At 38.2% G+C, this 14,169-nt stretch overlaps 1 protein-coding gene across 1 annotated transcript; it reads left to right on the forward strand.

Annotated features, from left to right (window-relative positions):
* The first annotated feature begins 1,393 nt into the window (after positions 1 to 1,393).
* Positions 1,394 to 13,505, forward strand: LOC115431984 (integrin-linked protein kinase). Its single transcript, XM_030152739.1, has 13 exons — positions 1,394 to 1,523; positions 2,556 to 2,796; positions 8,535 to 8,700; positions 9,685 to 9,780; positions 9,894 to 9,990; positions 10,088 to 10,171; positions 10,381 to 10,466; positions 10,561 to 10,670; positions 10,901 to 11,028; positions 11,233 to 11,354; positions 11,540 to 11,639; positions 12,615 to 12,745; positions 12,881 to 13,505. Exons 2-13 carry the CDS (start codon positions 2,708 to 2,710, stop codon positions 13,028 to 13,030), a joined length of 1,359 nt encoding a protein of 452 aa, XP_030008599.1. The 5' UTR covers positions 1,394 to 1,523; positions 2,556 to 2,707; the 3' UTR covers positions 13,031 to 13,505.
* Positions 13,506 to 14,169: the final 664 nt, after the last annotated feature.

Consider the following 14,169-nt stretch of genomic DNA (forward strand, 5'->3'; position numbering starts at 1 on the left):
AAACAGAACTACAGACGCGTGAAGATGACGTCACATACTAGAGACTTTTGGGAAATGAGGTCTTTCATTGAAATGTAAAATATAGTTGAATTAATTTTCTATTTTAGGTGATAACGACCGCAAGATTATGAAAAGTTGACAAATATTAGAATTATTTTCATTTTATCTCATCTTACCTTATTTCGTATCTATATCAAATTAAATAAACAAAAATACTGGTGTTAAACAAATTTTAAACTAATTGTATGACTGTGACAAATCTTGACATAATGACATTGTGGCATTTTTATTTTCAGTATTTTTTCTCATAAGCTACATAATGAAAACAAGAAATAAAAATTACTTACAAGATTAATAAAAAAAAAAAAATGCATATACAATTGATACAAATGGATTTAAAGTGATTCATGCAGCACTTGAGGCTCCGTACTTCACTTTATCCAAGTGTTTCCATTTTAAAATACTTCATATTTACATTGTCTAAGATCTGGTGGATAAAGTTTAGCTTTTTTTCTTTACACCATTGTTTGGTAACCCTGCTGAGTCTACAACTTACCTTCCAGATTCATATTATAAATCTCAGCCAATAATTTATGATGTTAAAAGAAAACTGAAATGGGCCGCACAATTATAATGCATTATTATTATGCAATAACTTATAGACCTATAGAGTAATATTAAACCAGTAGTAAGCCACCTAGTAGAATCAAGGTTGCTGTTTTAGCAAGCAATGTACAGAAAATATGTAAACAGCTTAAAAAATTGAATAAACCTAAGTGATAAGTATTTTACTGACCTGTTTTGTACTCATCATATCTTGAACTATTTTATGCAGACAACAAACATTTACTGCATTACTCTAAAACCTTAACAACAACTTTTTTTTTACTGCATTATAATCTGTAATTTTAAAAACTTTGCCCATATTTATTGTACTTTCTTGTTGCATTTGAATGAAGACTGTAAATCATATGTGTATGCTCTTTACACCTCTCCAAAAACAACAAAGGTGAAGATTACATAAATTACATACTTAATTGCATATACTTTTGCATAGTAGTGTATGTTATCCATTCCGCTCTTTTACTTTAATATTTTTATTGCAACACTTTTGTACTTAACAGTTTGTTTTAATGCAGAGTATTTCTACATTGTGGTACCACTTCTTCCACAACTGGTAATGGATTTAGTTCCCACCACTCCCTTGAAACATGGCACCAAAACACGGCATGAAATGGATTTGACACACTTCCACTTGAGGACATGTGAATAACTCCAATCACGCTTTGTTGACGCCTGTTAAAAGTCATAACCCGAGGCTGTGAATACCTGTGCTCCGTGCAGCACCCTCTGTGTCCTCTAGGGGGTGGCTGCTTTCTTCCTCAAATATGAACGTTACCACGTACGTACAGCGGCGAGGGTGTGGACGTACCATAGCATTCAATCTTCAGGAGATAACATAACGCTGCTAATAACTTCTTCTGTGTTTGTCTGCTTAACGCGACAACGGGGGGATAAATCAGGTAAGTTAACCTCATTGTAGTGATATACATTTCAGTTTTGACTAGTTAAACGACGAAATAATAAACGTAGCTGTGCCTTCCAATTCAGTCAGCGACAAACGAGAGACACGGAGACACTGCGCCGAGTCAAGATAGTTAGCATGTTAGCAAAAGCTGCTACTGTCTTATTTTGTCAATCACGGGATGCTTACTAGGGTTGGTATGAGAAGATAAATTAATCTTTTTAGTGTATTCAACTTAGTATAAGCTCCTGGTGATTCTGCCAAGAGTTAGAGGCTTTAACTGACTTTAAGAGGACCCTTCCCCTGTGTTAGCTAGATAGCAGTGTAGCTAGCCAGATTGTTGCAGACAACGGATATTTATTTAGAGTTTATGTCACAAATTGCTCTCAACCTGAGTCAGAGTTTATTTAAAGTGGATTCATAGTATATTAAGCAGAGCCCATCCCATTTAGTAGTACTAGTATCCATGTAGATCCAGTTTTTGCTTCTTGTGAGTCATGTATTATCACACACAATGCCCCTCTTCATGAGTTTACTTATGTTATTCAAACATTATTAGGTTTCAGATGTACTCATTTTACTCTCTTGCTATATGTTTTTAAGCTATTTATGTTTAAGTGACCCTGCTCTTTTAATAAGTAGTGTTATAGTTTGTTTTTTGCCTATTTTTACTTACTTTCCTTAGAAGTAAATCTGCATACATTTTTTTCTATGTATTGCAACTGGCATTGCTTAGTAGAGTGTAAAGAGAATGCAAAACATGTCATGACACTGAATAGAAACACTTATCAGCTCTAGTGTACATGGTGCTTGTCATGGCCAAATGCTGTGAGTCACTCAGCAGTCAGCAGTATACCCACCCAGTGTTACTAAGGTGGATAAGATTGCTCAATACTACATTTCCTTATTACTTCTTTTTAATTTTGTTGACGTTTGTGCGACAGACGGAGAGTTTACACATGCTTGGAAAAGAGATCAAGCCGAAAAAAACATGCTGAAAGAGTAACTTCCCTTTTGTGTCCCTTTTCAGAGTTGTGTGAGTGACACTGAGCTACTGATTCAGTCCCAGATGAGGGACTGATGCCGGCCAGGACACCCTTTGGCCGCCTTTCTTGCCTGTACCAGTTTAGTTCTGCATTGACTCTCACTGTACATTAAGGAAGAACAGAGAACGTCAGTAAAATGGATGATATCTTCACCCAGTGCCGGGAAGGCAATGCAGTAGCCGTTCGCCTATGGTTGGACAACACAGAAAATGACCTCAATCAAGGGTGAGCCAAGATTGACCAACTTTATTTATTTGTGCAGTTTGTTATTAATAATATACTAACCAGAAGTGACAAATAGCACTTAGTCAGGGGCTGGTTAAGCAAATTAAATCTAAAGTCTAACTCAATTTATGTCAGGACTGCAACATAGAAATCAATAAAAGTGCCCCTTAGAATGACTGTTATCTCAAGTCCAGCAGATTCTTCTCCTTATTAGAACACGTCTTTACCTTCATGAGTAAAAGTTGTTTATTTCATGTAGTTATTCAGTTATTCTACAAGAGAACTTTGAGATCACGTCAAACTTCCTCTCACTTGCATCTTCATTTTTCAGCCAGTGATGGATTTTTCCCTATGTTACTCATCTGAATGCAAGTTGCCCCAACATGAATTTGTGATGGTATAGCAGATAATGTTCATATCATCAGAACGTTTTCCTGGTTCTGTCTGAAAGCCCACCCCTTCAGTCCTCAGTGAGATTGTAGCCCGCCAGTGAACCCACTTCCTTGTGGGTGCATGTTTATGTCCTGAATGCCAGCAGGATAATTCAAAAGCATGATGTTGGACAGGAAACCTGCTGTTTTGGTTGAGTTAGTCATGCCTGCAGTTGTTGCTCTCACTAAATTCAGGCTCCACAGAGATAAAAAAAAAAAAAAAAAAAGAAAAGAAAGAAAAACTTCAGACTGGAATTTGCTCTGGGGAGATGAATACTACAGTATCGGTGTACAGAGGGAACTTTAGACATTTTTCTCCGATTTGACATGTTTACTACACAAACATGTTTGATAGTTAAGGGATCATCAGTCAGTCCTTTGCTATGTCTTTATTCTCAGCTGACTTTTTAAAGAAAACCTTGGCTTGTGATGACCACCCAAGAAGCATTTCATCTGATTTGCTCTAATGGACATTGTTTTCAAAGACGACAAAAAGAATTGATATTTATGATGAATATATGTACCTTGGAACTGGTCCTTTTTGTCTTTATGTAAAAATGGGTTAAGAGCATAAACAACAATTTTCTTCAATGTGATTAGTTTTAGAATTTTCAAATCAACAAGTAGTTGTCTAAAAACAAAAATCAGACTCAAGAAATCATTTATAGTTTAGGTTGCATTTTTAAAACATGAAATGCCAAATCAAGAGCCAAGAATTTTTCCTCCAGTAGGTTTGATTTTTGTCTTTGAACTTCATTTCTGTACAGCAAAAAGAAAGATTAGTTTCCTGTTTTTAATGGCTGCACTGTACTTAATGTTTGCTCCGTTTTCTTGTACCTGCATAAATTCTACCACTGCTGTCAGTCTGTTTTTGCATTTGCCTGATGCAGATACAGTATGCATATGCCACATGTGACTTGTCCATTAGCTGATTGCATGTCAGGTTCCCTTTTCCGGTTGATATATCTCCCCCACTGGTGTAGCACATTTATTTTTGCCCTTTCTGTTCCCACTGTAAGACAGCATAACTTCTTGTTTCCCTTTCTTATTGTATTTTACCAAATCCACAATATGTAGGTGTGTGAGAGTAATGTCTGTACTGTATTTTTTGTCCTCCTTGATGACAGTGTGTTTACACTGATGTAACTCCCGGACAAAGAGTAGTAGTGGAATGCTGAATCTCCTTACAAGGAATAACACGCAGGCCTCAAGGGAGCAGTCTACCACCTACCAAAATGAGAGGGAGGGGTGGAGATTATTGCAGCAGGCACTGGAAGAATTATGTGTGACGAGACAGAGGATCTTTGTGTGTATGTTTGGCCCAATAGTGATTTTTTTTTTTTTTTCAAAGAGGAATGCTTGGAAAGCCCTAACAGAGTACATCACCTTCCCATACTCTTATGTGTTTCCGGTATGTGTCTCCCAACGGTATTAGATAGTTCACTCATTTCCCCTCCACATTTCCGCTGAATCAGGAGTTAATTGCAAAGTTTACAGTCAAATCCTCCTAAACATTTTCCTTTTAACTTTTGGTCTTCATAATATCATTCAGTCTTTTTTTTCCTTCACTCTGTTGCCAACTTTCACTCTTCCCCTGTGCTCCACTTATGTTGAATTTTTTTAAGTAGAGGAGTGAGACTCTCAGTCCTTGTTTTCTTTGGCCTAAAAGTCTATAATCATGGCTTTGATGGTTATCTGTATATAGCCTCCTCAAAAAGGACATTCAAAAGAAGCTTTGTACATGTGTGAAGAACTGTTTCCCACATGGCATCTTATTTTCCTCACACTAATGCTAAGGACAGAAGATCAACCTTCATTTTTTCCAAGATTATTAAAAAAAAAAAAAGCTGAGGTCAAATTTCCCGGGTGAATTTTATATAAATATCTTTTTCTGAAGCAACAATAAGTGCCTGTTGTAAGTCTTGGAGTAATATACTCTACTAATATTGTATTGGGCAAGTGCTATTGTTTCAGAAGTTCCTATGTACAGACTTTTGACAACAGTGTCAAACCCCAAAAAAGAATATATGTCACAAACGGACAAGAGGTTTCATAGACTTTTACAGGAACTCGGTAGTTCCTAATTTTTTCTATGGCTAGAAAAAAACAATAAGCAAGATTTTCAAAAATGTTCCATTTCTATTATAACACAGTAACTATATAACGTGTCAGAAATGACAGTGTAAACCCTATACAAATCATGTGAGCAGTCATTTTCACAAAGTTGAAGCTAAATGAATATTCCCCCACTGTAAACTATAAACACTACTGTGCTTATACTTGGTTTTGTGATTGTCTGAGTTCTTGTGGCTTCATCCACATCTTGTTATATGACCTGGTGGGGATGTTGGGGCAGAGACATACAGGGGGCAGACAGGGGCTCATCCTCGGCTTTTTCTGCCCGCTAAACTGAGTGCTGTTGGCAGGTGGAAGTGCCTGAAATAAATTACCACAGCCAGAGTGGAGGGGGTGAGCAGGAGAAAACCCTGGCACTCAAGTGCCTTTGGGTTGTGCGGATGAAGCCAGCTTAAAGGGAAAATCTATCCTATAAAAAGTGAGCCATGGATAGAAATACACTCAGAGACAGCCAAGGCCTCAGTCTATCACATGAAGTCACACTAATGTATTAGGGCACATTTATGGATTCGTAACAGTAAGTATCACACAAACAAGAGTGCTTGGATTTCATGAGCTTACAGTATTAATCTGAATAAGTCATGCCATGTCAGTCACAGTTACTGGCTCTAATGATTCTAGGAAAAAAACAGTTTTGAAGTTAACAGAAGTTTGCCATTTTTACAGATACATGCACCAAAATTAAACTAATGATGAAAAAGGAAGCAAAAACTTGTTCTATATAAGGTTGTACCTTGCACCAAATTATTTCCTCAAAGCAAATATTTCATATTTTTGACAGGTTTCCTCATTTTTCTCATTTGTTTCTTTTCTTTTCCTTTTGTCTTAGACATTTCTCAGTCAACCCTCCTTCAGTTGTAAGAAAAATGAAAAACTTACAAAACAGAATGTATAAAAGAAGTAAACTACATTTAGATAAGGTTACAATATATTATGTCACGTTTTGGTACTGAATGTTGGTATTAAAATGGGTTATTTATAGTATAACTCAAAGTTTAACTATTGCACATAAACATGATAATTGCTAAAATTTCTTGAAACTGTTTTTTTTCTCTCTGCCATAAATGAATAAGCATCACAGACAAAATGAACCCATGATGTTTGGTTTCATTTCACCGCTTTACACTTGTTAGAGTTTATTTTTTACCTGTAATAAGCCATGAATCCAGAATCAACACCAAAAAATGTTTCTGATCTTTTAAAACCTGTATTTGTGTGCAGTCTCTCTCCCGAAGAATATGTTTGTTCAGTTTTCCCTAAATCTACCATTTACCCTGAACATACTCCAACAAAACAACAAAAACAGTGAAAGTGGGTCTGCAGGGTCCTCCAGTCTTGTTAACTTCAGCTAATTAGTTTTTATAATTTGGCTTTTGAACCGAGAGGAAATTGCACTCTGAACAACTGTGGTGTGATCCAGCAGGTCAGCCAGATGTACAGATAGATGGTGTGTTGTGGGACTGAGGGGCTCTGTGGGGCTCTCAGTGCTGTTTTGAGCCGAGCTCCACAGGATGTGTGGATACAAGCCAGTGAATTGATGGTGGGGGGCAGAAAGGTCAGATTCCTTCAGATTCATAATACTCCCTCAGTTCTCAGATCACATTATTGTGCTCTGCACTGCCTCATAATTCTACAGAAAATGCATAACTTTATTAACAGGAGGATTGTGCAATGTGAAGTCCATATGAAAAATAGAATACAGTGTCGGCTGCAATAGTGGAACAGAGAAGGAGAGGATGTAGTCAAATGTGCAGACGTGGGAGTGGAAGGACTTGAATGAGGGAGGTGACCATGACTAGACACGGAAATGAAAAATGACATAATCACACACAGCAGCTGGGATGCAGGCGTGTGCAGGACTACTGAAGGAAGTCTCACAGGCCCTTGTATGGACCGCAGCAAGTGTTGAGCATGCTGTTTTTCTTATTTCACTGATTTTCTGATTGACTGTCGCTCAGCTTTGGCTACGTCTTAATTCTCCGTCTTTATCTTGTTCTCTTTGAGGAGGTGCGCCATCACTCACTCTGTCATGTAATCGAGGCCACTGTCCTACAAGTGTCTCTGCCAGTGTCACTGAGATAAAGAGGAATGATGAGTGCCAGTGGCCCATTAGCTGAAGTCTTCGTCTACAGTTGCATCAACTTCCTTTTTTCAGAAAAGCAAAATATAAATTCCTCATTACGCATTCTCACAGCTGAGTACTGACTTAGTGAAATCCAGTCACTAAAATAGTGTGTTGAGGGAGAACAATGTTTAAAGCTTCTTTTTCCAGTCCTCTCAAAGTGACTCAGTGAACACGTAAATTAGATGTTTTTAGTAATTAAAAAAAACTGTTCATTTGATTAATTTGAATATTAGAACAGTTTACCACTCAACATAAGAGAGTCACACTCATATGCCTCTTTCAAATCACAACTTAAACTTTGGATGAAGGAAAACCAAGCCTGTGACCATCAGTAGATTGTCCTTACTGTGTTGTTTTGTGTGTTCTTATGATGTTTTACCTTTAGTCAAATCGTCTTTCTTGTCACCCGCCTAGGGACTACAGATGGAAATTAGCACTGTTACTACAGTCTGGCATATTTACAGCTACAATTGTTGTAGATGTTCATTAATATGCACTGTCCCTAATAAATAAATTTCTTGAGTTTCATAATGAAATTGTAATCTCAGTGTCAGCCTGTACTGTTGTATAATCACAAAAAGCTGCAGTTTAAAGAACCAGAAGTTTCTGCGATATTTTGGATTCAGTGACCATGAACAGAGAGAGATACTGTGTAAACATGAAAGTATTTTTTCAAGTTTAAGTGTGCAACTTGGAAAAAAAAAGACACATTTCGTAGTTATTAGTAATCTGTGCATTTTTCTTTAAAATCAACCAGATGACTCAAATTACAGTCACATAGTTCACAATCATTGCAATTACACATTTTCTCTTTTTATTATTATTAATTGTATTCAACACAGGAAAATTTGGAGCAATATTTTGACTTGACTATGCAGGATTATGTGGAAATTAACATTTAAATATCGGATGTGGACAACCGTTGTGCAGAGTTTCTATGTATTTTTGCTTCTCCTGCCTGCATTACATTTGCTTTATCTCCTTGCTGTACTAATGAATGTTTTTGTGTGATCTGTATTGATTCTAAAATGCTCCTCTTACTGTAGAGATGACCACGGCTTCAGCCCCCTCCACTGGGCGTGCAGGGAGGGCCGTTCCAGCGTGGTGGACATGCTCATCATGAGAGGGGCTCGCATTAACGTCATGAACCGCGGAGATGACACACCTCTGCACCTCGCTGCCAGCCATGGCCATCGAGACATCGTAGGAAAGGTAAAGGTCATGTTAACACCTGGATGATACACGGTTGTTTCAGCTGTTCTGTAGCTTTTCATGAAGTTATTTTGACAGTGATTGTCATAATAGAAAGATCAAGTTGAAAACACCTTTTCAGAGTGTCAGAAAAACACAAGTGTTGATGGGTTACTTAAGGTTTGCCTCATAAACATGGGAGATTATGAAACTTGCAATGATGTCATTTGAAAAGCCACAAAAAATGCAGAAGTCAGGCCTGTTCCTGTAGATTCATGACCAGATAAAAAGGAGTGCTTTGTAATTTGTTCATTTTAAGGGAAATTTGATTATTTACTTTCTCTGGAGGCTGTTAGCCCAAGTATGACAGTAAAACCAATTTCTGTCCAGGCCAATCTATTTATTATGTGAGAGAAGCAGAGAGTGAATATATTTTATTATTGCTTTATTGATCCAGGGAAAGATGTTTTGCAGTGGCTGAGCACTGCTATAAATACACCAGCTGCAGGCCCAATTCACAGCTGATGTCCAATGTTTTGGCCAATTTAAATCAACAAAATAAAGGCAAATTGTTGACCTTTAAAACCACAGCTGTAGCATAATCATAGTTTCCAGAATGAACTTCATTTAGTGATCATAATCTGAGCTACATAACATAACAAAAACCGCAGTGTTCCTCTTGGGCTTTTCAGAAAACATCGACAGAAATATCAGATAATTATTAAAAAGTGCTCATGCTGCTCATTGAAGTAAAATACAAGGCTATGATGTATTCCTGTGCGGTCTTCTGCATTGTAGGCCATGATGGTAATGATTCCCCTGTTCTAGAGTTGCTGTCAGGCAGCTATTCAGTTTAATATTAGGCATGTCTGAATACCTCTGGTATGTGTCCACAGGCAACACAGATTTGACTTGGCAGCATCAACACCATCCCTGTATACAGCCCAAACAAGATGGAACCAGCCTTGTTTTCCATTTAATCCTTTGTTTCTCCTTCTCTTCTAGCTGATCCAGTGCAAAGCAGACACTAATGCAGCCAATGAACACGGGAACACACCACTGCATTATGCTTGCTTCTGGGGCCAAGACCAAGTAGCTGAGGTTAGTACCCCCCCTGGTGGACTGACACAGGACAGTAACTGTATCTCCTGACATGTGTTTCTTCTAATAAAACTTAAAAAACTCAAAGACAGTGCACTTTCCCCATCTCTCAGGACCTTGTGACTAACGGGGCACAGGTGAGCATCTGTAACAAATATGGGGAAACTCCCTTGGACAAAGGCAAACCTCACCTGCGGGAGCTCCTCAGAGGTATCCAAACTGACCTTTTACACTTCAGACATTGATCCGTTTCTTTTTTTGCTCTGTGCTGATGATTTCCCTTACAATCTCTTCCACAACCATCCAGAAAAGGCAGAGAAAATGGGACAGAACTTGACTAAAATTCCCTTCAAGGACACATTTTGGAAAGGCACCACAAGAACTCGGCCCCGTGAGTTCCACAGACATGACAAATCATTTCTCATATGACCAGTTTCCATCAGTTCAGCATGAAAGAGAAGCTGTTTTATACCTGCATTCCAAACCATTTTTGTTTACCTTCCTTGCAGTTTTGGTGTTTTTTTTTCCTTGCATATACTGCTCCACTTCATTTTATATAAATAATGAGTCACTTATGTTTGCTTACTTGTCTGTGTTTAGGTAATGGCACGTTAAATAAACACGCAGGCATCGACTACAAACAGCTCTCTCTTCTGGCTAAAATAAATGAGAACCAGTCTGGAGAGGTAATTTCTCATTCTTTTGCTATACAGAATAGTGGTATGCATGTACAAATTACACATCAAAGTATTTTTTTCTATATTTATGTCTCATTTGTAGCTGTGGCAAGGACGTTGGCAGGGAAATGAGATTGTTGTTAAGGTGCTAAAGGTTCGTGACTGGACCACAAGGAAAAGCAGAGACTTCAATGAGGAATATCCCAAACTCAGGTAATTATGTAAACATTAAACAGCTTTTCACCGTCCCTATGTTATTTTGCCTTTCTTTTCACTCATTTGTCTGTTTTGCATTGTTTGTTGAACCAATCTCAATGTATTATTTATATTTTGGGGGGTTGCATCTCACACAAACTTCCTGTTTGTCAAATCCTGTGTGGATTTGCTTTTTTGTGTCTGTCTGTCTGTCTGCTTCTCTCCCTACCTCTTGGGCTCCATCCCAGGATATTTTCCCACCCGAATGTCCTTCCCATGTTGGGAGCATGTCAGTGTCCTCCCGCCCCTCACCCCATCATCATCACACACTGGATGCCTTATGGCTCCCTCTACAATGTGCTGCATGAAGGCACCAGTGAGTACTTCTCCTCCAGTCACAATGTCTGTAGTTGTCACCAATTCTGATTGCAGGGATTTGTCATGTTATACACTACTTTTTTGAGCGTCTCTCCCGGTGCCACCATTGTCTATACAGGAGGAATTCTACTGTCATCCTATTATTTGGTGAAAATCATCAAACTGATTAAAATTTATTATTTGTTCCTGATCCTGCTATCAGATTTTGTGGTGGACCAGACACAGGCAGTGAAGTTTGCACTGGACATTGCAAGTGGAATGGCCTTCTTACACACACTTGAACCCATGATCCCTCGTCATTATCTCAACAGTAAAAGTATTATGGTAAGAAAAACTTAGGATTTCAGGTTTAATTTCAGGATCATAATACATGCAACGGTTGTAGATGATCTTTTATTGCAGGGATTGTGTTGCTGTGTGTGGACATAAAAACTGAACATCGTACAAAAGGATGTGCTGTCCTTGGTACATAAAAGTGACAACTCAAATGACGATCCATTTTACCGCAGATTGATGAAGACATGACGGCCAGGATCAGTATGGCAGACGTCAAGTTCTCCTTCCAGTGCCCTGGCAGGATGTACTCGCCTGCATGGGTAGCCCCGGAGGGTAGGCATCATTCACACAGCTAAGATCCAAAGTGACAGATGATAGCACAGAAGCCAGAGCATGATTGATGGATGCAGGGAACTCCAGACTGTCTCTGAGCCAGATGTAATCTGCAGCTGATTTCCCTTTGAGATATCCAGAAATCTAAACAAGTTACAAATATAAACTGATTACAAAATGTGAAAATAACCAGGGATCTATTGCAAAGAGGCTGTTTACTTAGGATTCTGTATCATGATGTATTCAGTAAAAATAGTGCATGGAAGAAGATGGCAGCAAATGCAAGTATACGGGAGATTTGTTGCCATCAGTTACCATAGCAACAAACTATATGCAGTATGTAGTGGGAGGTGAGCTGTGAAGTCGGGAGCACAAACGGCATCATGAGATGGGAATGAATGTATGCGGCTTGCAGAGGACGGTTCTGCATCATTTACAGTGTAATACAGCAGGGACTGCACGACTGAGTGAGAAAGTCATATTGTGATTATTGCAGCCAGTATTTTCAGTCTGCTTGCTTGGTTGGCAAGGAGAATGCACAGATTACTCATTTGGTAATATCAAGACAAACATACAGACTGAAGTTAGCATAAAAAATGGAAAAACCTGTAAAAAAATTTTTTTTTTAATTCTTTCCTTTTGCGTGTTTTATAAAATACCCATTTCTTCTCAGTGTCACTAAGACCAAAATATCTGTTTTTGACATTAGATAACTAGAAATGCTCTCATACCTGAACCTTTTATCTAATGCAGTATGTTATCTGTTTGATTCAATCCATGTTCAGGTTAAAGACCAAGTACTTATGTAAAATCACTAGGCTATAGATGCAACAGTTAGAAGTATTTGTCACATCCTGGCAGGTGCAATGAAGCTAATATGAGAGTGAAGAGCCACCTGTCAAACACACTCAAACTCTGAAAGGTTACGGAGTTTGACCTTTGTTAAACTTGCCTTTTGCTGTTTTTACTTTCCAGCCCTGCAGAAGAAACCTGAAGAGATTAACCGTCGGTCAGCAGACATGTGGAGCTTTGCCATCCTGCTCTGGGAGTTGGTGACCCGAGAGGTGCCCTTTGCTGACCTTTCAAACATGGAAATAGGCATGAAGGTTAGTGTGACTATTACACGTTAAGATCATCCGAGTAGCAGATTTGTCTCTGCGAAGCATACCTTTCGTTCTGGGTTTAATGGATTCACTAATTTCTTTTCAGCAGTTTTTCATGTTTGTTGTTTTGGATTTCAGGTTTCTTTGGAGGGGTTGAGGCCCACTATCCCACCTGGCATCTCACCACACATTTGCAAGCTCATGAAGATATGCATGAACGAGGATCCAGCAAAGAGGCCTAAATTTGACATGATTGTGCCAATTCTGGAAAAAATGCAAGACAAATGAAAAAAGACCCTCTGTGCCATTATTTACTGAACACTTACATTACTGGATATCTTACCCCAGATATCAGTCTGATATGGTGGTGTGGTGCTTACCAGTATTGCCTTAAACTCTTAACTCTACCGCTGCATTCGATGCCACTGTAGCTTTTACTTCTGAGATGAATTCAGCAGCAGTCACTTATTTTATATATGTTTTTTTGCCTTTTTTTAATGTGTGTTTTTATCAGTCTCCTCAACTTTGTCTTTGCAGAACTTAAAGATCTTCTAAACTGAAATCATGTGAACTTAGTACAATCCTCTGTAAGTGACTGAATAACCTGTGGAGCATGACAGTCTGCTGCATTGCTTCAATAGATTTAAGGCCTTGTTAATGCAAAACTTGCTGTTTTTGGGGAAAGAAGTAGTGTATCTCTGTTGTTTGCCTTAATAACAAAATGTATGTAATCAGGCCAGCATGACAAACATCTAAAACCAAGCATTTAAACATGTACGATTAATAAGAAATTTTATATAAATATTTGCTTCCCATGAGAGTACTTATCAGTGTTGTGCCATTCGGCTTGGCTGTGTAGTGATGTGTTGAGCATTGGTTCCTTAGTTTACAAGCTGCTGCTAATAACATAAGACTGGCCAAGTGTTTTTCCACAGCAGATGTTTCCTATAAATTATACAGTTTCCCACATGCATCTTTAGTGTATTTTGTTAGTATTTTCAAACCCTTCAAAATCAGTGATGATTTGTAGTATATTTTCTCTACCATTTTCATCTGTCTCATAAGTGTTTGTGCTAAATCTCAAGTTATTTTCACATTGAGTACTGGCAATCTTTGTAAACAAACATGTACCCTGTTTTCTTCAAGGGGTCAGGGATGACTGCTGCAACTTTGACTGTAATTTATTCATGGATTTATGCAGAAAGTACACTTTGTTTTTTGTTGTCGATCATGGGGACTGCCTTTCCTCCTCTTTGTGGCCACATCAGAAGCTGCTACTGATGGATGTGAAGGTGAAAGTGTTAGCATTCTTGTTATATATATATATATAATTTTTTTTTTTTTTGGGGGGGGGGGGGGGGGTTCTGGCTATTTTTTTTTTTTCTGAAGATGTCAATTATCAGTTCAGTTGTTTCTTATTCCTCTGT

The sequence above is a fragment of the Sphaeramia orbicularis genome, chromosome 13, assembly GCF_902148855.1.
Source record: "Sphaeramia orbicularis chromosome 13, fSphaOr1.1, whole genome shotgun sequence".
Lineage (NCBI taxonomy): Eukaryota > Metazoa > Chordata > Actinopteri > Kurtiformes > Apogonidae > Sphaeramia > Sphaeramia orbicularis.

What these genes read in the sequence shown, in the direction of transcription:
- LOC115431984 (XM_030152739.1), top strand. Translation starts at nt 2,708, where the DNA reads ATGGATGATATCTTCACCCAGTGCCGGGAAGGCAATGCAGTAGCCGTT. An exon ending in TCAACAGTAAAAGTATTATG is followed by an intron (nt 11,355 to 11,539) that starts GTAAGAAAAACT and finishes ATTTTACCGCAG; the next exon opens with ATTGATGAAGACATGACGGC. An exon ending in TGCATGGGTAGCCCCGGAGG is followed by an intron (nt 11,640 to 12,614) that starts GTAGGCATCATT and finishes TTTACTTTCCAG; the next exon opens with CCCTGCAGAAGAAACCTGAA.